General features: G+C 44.3%; 1 protein-coding gene across 1 annotated transcript; it reads right to left on the minus strand.

Annotated features, from left to right (window-relative positions):
* Positions 1–1,636: 1,636 nt before the first annotated feature.
* Positions 1,637–3,528, minus strand: LOC111653397 (complement C1q-like protein 2). Its single transcript, XM_023404001.2, has 4 exons — positions 3,316–3,528; positions 2,856–2,948; positions 2,198–2,329; positions 1,637–2,088 (listed from the first exon to the last, which is right to left on the minus strand). The coding sequence occupies exons 1-4, from the start codon at positions 3,476–3,478 to the stop codon at positions 1,814–1,816; spliced, it is 663 nt and encodes a 220-aa protein (XP_023259769.1). The 5' UTR covers positions 3,479–3,528; the 3' UTR covers positions 1,637–1,813.
* Positions 3,529–4,195: the final 667 nt, after the last annotated feature.

Below are 4,195 nucleotides of genomic sequence, written 5' to 3' on the forward strand. Positions count from 1 at the left end.
TCCAGACACGTCCCTGTGCCGAGCTGCTTTTCAGGCCGTCATTGATTGTGTCTGATCGATCGACACCAACATAAACTATAGTTTTATTTTGGAACCAAACAAGGAATGAAAGCCATCAGGAGTGAGACGCTGTATTTTGTCCAATGGGCTGTTGTAATGTCGGCTGCAGGTAGGTTCTGCTGTTCTCTTCTGAGTCAGGTTTGACGGACTGGATATGTAACGTCTGGAGACAGGCATGAACCCTAAAGCAAACACAGTCCAGTTCAACAAACAAACATCATCAAGGTCTGTCAACAGTAGTTTACTTCCTGCGTCAGACAAAAAAGGGGTTAACTGAGGAATCAGTCCGAAAGGCAAACAAATCCGGTAACTGCAAAACACAGTCCAAAGCAGGGGTCAGCGAGTAAGTTCGGCCTCGGGCCAGTTGTTTCCTAATGCATTAGATCGCTGGCAGGACCATGAGCAAAGGATCATTTAAGAAATTGATTGATAAAAATGCAACTGGAATTTACTTTGTTACTGCTCATGTGAGGTTCTGTGGCCCAGTCACACATTCGTTTGACTGATTTACTGAATTGTGTTATTTTTTTAATATCACACATCAGGTCTGTCAAGCAAGCAACAGAACCTTTGGAACTTCCTGTCAGAACTTTTCAGAATAAAAACGAAGCGTTGCTGCTAAAAGCAAACATTCTTGTGTTTTTGCTTTTAAAGAGGAAGTGATGCAGTGGATAACTGTTGCAGCCTGTGGCCTGATGGGCGACGGTTTGCATCTGGCGTTCACTGTCAACATGGATAAAAGTGTAATAAGCATCTTCAGGTGGGGGTAGACTCTCGCGCTCTGCGACGCAACAGTAAGTTCGGCGCAGCTGGTGATTCACAGCGAGAATCGTTTGTAGACCAGAACATCTCATGTCGGCTTGGCCTTCTCAATCTGCGACGGAGGGCCACACCTTCGTGCCCCTGGTCCCCTGAACCGGGACGCAGTTAAGTATCTTCGACTTCCCTTCAGCTCTGTAGTGCCGCTCTGAGGAGGGTTGGGTCAGTACAGCGTATCGTAGACCATCTCCTGTGGTTAAACTATCACCCAGAACAATAAGTTAAACGTCTGAAGATATTATCAGGCTCATCCTGTCTGAATGGGGCTTTATTTGGGACTCGATAGTGGTGGTGCTGCATGAAAAACACCATCGACATCAATCACAGGTATAAACCACATGAAAAATTCATCATATTTTAGTAACGCACTTTTCAAACATGTCATTGGTTCAAATTCAGGTTTATATGGATTTAATTAAAGGATTTAATTACCACTGACCTCAGGGCTGAAGGGGCATCTAACAGTTGGTAACCGTCACCTTCAGAGGAACTGTCCAGGATCAGCTCAGACTTATTTAAACCAACTTTATGAAAATGAATGAGCCCGACTAACAGAAGTAAACCTGGTTTAACTGCTGATCTTGCCTCATGAAACAGCTGACAGATGTCGGAGCAGCACAAAAAGGTCCAGTCCTCTCACTGCATCTTTCCAACCTTCTGTTTCTTACTCCCATGACTGTGACAGCGCAATTGAATTTGTTTATAATGTAATTTAAATTTGAAACAAAAATAATAAATAAACAACCAACAGATAATATTGCAATAATATGTTTGTGCTTTAATTCAAACGACAGAATGAGAACAATGAATCTCCTCAAACTTTGAGAAGAGGAGGAAGGATGCAGTAGAAACACTGTTGTCCGTCATCGAGCAGAGCCGGATGAAAAACATCTTCATTTCCATATAGTGAAGAAAAGGAGGGAGTGTTTCCCTCTCACATGGTGAAAAGCAGGTGACCACTGAAGGTGGTATGGCGATTGGTATTGTCATATGTCTTACTGTTCACCCACAAACGCACAAACACGACATCTCCAGCCTCCAGAAGAAGATCAGCGCCTTGAGAAGAACTCCCGAAACCGGATCCCTGCTGCTCATGTGCTGCAAAAATGTGGTTTGTGTTCTTGACCAACACGGCAGCTGTATTGGATCCATGCGCACCTATGTACCACTGAAAGTGGTAAGCTCCTCTCACCGGTGCAGTGAACACACCTGTGGGACATGTGTTTCTGTCAGTCAACTGTTGCCACATCTGTCAATCACAGTGACGTGAACAAAGCAGGAAAGGAACATTTACTGTTAATGTTTCAGAGGTCAGTACCTGTGTTTGGATCGTAGCCACTTCCAATGTTGGTCATGACGTGTTTGAAGATCAGAGTTGTGTGTTTGTCGAAGGGTCCGATCGTCGCGTCACCTTCAGCCACCAGAGAGACTGAGAAAGCCACCTGTTGGGCTGAGAGAGAGATGTGTCATTATCTTAAACTGTCTTTGGTGTTACTATCTTCTAAATTGCTTATTTTGAGTCTCACCTTCTCCAAAAATCAAATACAGTGGTGTGACGGCAGGAACATTTATTTTCAGTGAAAGCATTGCTTGACAGTTAAACAAGGCGGCCTGGCTTGGACCGGGCAGCAGAGGGGCAGACGTTCAGACGGGGCGTTGTGTTTGTTCTGGCCAACAGAGGGCGCTCACCACTCGCTGTAGCAGCTACATCACTTCTTTCCTCTACTAACCACTTGCTCGGCTAGTTGTAGAAAAAACGGACGTGTAAAACTCGACCAGAAACCAGAAAGTGTCGAGTGAATCCGCAACGCCAGCACATCTTTTCAAGCTAGGAGGTCACTCAGGGTCAGAACCAGGGGTGGGATTGTGGGACTTTGGACGTTCTCAGCACCAGATAATAGCTTTATTATTATGAAACAATGACTTCTAAGTTATTTTCTAACTAAAAGATAAGACTAACAATGATGCTGACATACCTTCCAGATTTTGCTTCAGTTTGTCGATCTCAGCCTCGTGCCTCTCCACCACAGTCTCCTGCCTCTCCAGGTCTTTGAGCCTTGCTGCATATGCTGACAAAAGAGCACAGATAACCGTGGGGGTAAAGTGGGGTTTGGCAGGTGGGGGAAGATTTGTGATGGTGGTGGGTGGGGGCTATGCATGTCGAGGTCTTCTAGATAGGGATATATATGTGCATACATTTATAAGGAACTTTACATTTTGTATTAATCAAGTAAACCTAAAACCTTTGTTTAGACTTTGGCTCAGTGAAGTGTCAGCTCAGTAAAAGCTCTGATTGCAAAATCAGCAATTCGTTTCATATCATCATCAATGGTTTGATAACAGTAGGTCTATTACGCCATGAGATATTTTTGTAACAGTGGCTCCTAGTGAAGTTTTCCTGGTGCCGCTACATCACTACCTGACACGATACTCCACCTTGATTCTCTTTCTGTACGGACGTCATCTCCACCTTCAGTTGAGCCAATGAGGCGGTCATCTCTCTCAGCACAGTGTGGACGTCCTGTGCGTCCGTGTCATGCTCACCCGTGGAGACGGAGCAGAGCAGCAGCAACGGCAGGAAACACACAGAGATCTTCATTCTCACACTGGACGTTCACACAGTCCAACTCTGTCTTCTGCAAACCTGCGTGATCTTTATGTAGCAGAGAAAAAAGAGGCGTGTAGATGGATGTCAGGGACGTGCACGCATTTTTCAAAGCAGCTGCTTAGTTCAACAAGCACAATCAGATATTTTCTGACCCTGAACATCTGTTAATCAAACAGCTTTTCACTCGGATCGATTGGATCCTACATGAAAATAAAATGATCTGCTAAAAATCACGTTTCTGTTCATTTCACATCAGAGATTTCTAACTCTGTCATATTCAGGAGACAATATATTTAACTGTGAAACAGCCCTCAGAGTCTCTGTGGACATTGCTCCAGACACGTCCTTGTGCTGTGAATTTCTCCCTAAAGCAAACACAGTCCAGTTGAACAAACAAACATCATCAAGGTCTGTCAACAGTAGTTTACTTCCTGTGTCAGACAAAAAAGGGGTTAACTGAGGAATCAGTCCGAAAGGCAAACAAGTGTGAGTGAAGATGGGCTGGTGATAGGGAGCAGGTTTGTGGGCAGTTTGGAAAATCATTAATAATTAACTGAGTCAGCTATTTCCTGGTACGTACAGGCCGCTATCAGTGGATTTCCAGAGGTTTAATCTGGGTGGACATTAGTGATAATGACGTGTTTCATGTCTGTGTTTTTGTAATGATGTGGAGGTGAAGTTTTATGAACCAGTGAAACACAGTTGGAT

Source organism: Seriola lalandi, unplaced genomic scaffold (assembly GCF_002814215.2).
Source record: "Seriola lalandi dorsalis isolate HSWRI2012SDOR001 ecotype SW California unplaced genomic scaffold, Sedor1 jcf7180002054192, whole genome shotgun sequence".
In the NCBI taxonomy this organism is placed as follows: Eukaryota; Metazoa; Chordata; class Actinopteri; order Carangiformes; family Carangidae; genus Seriola; species Seriola lalandi.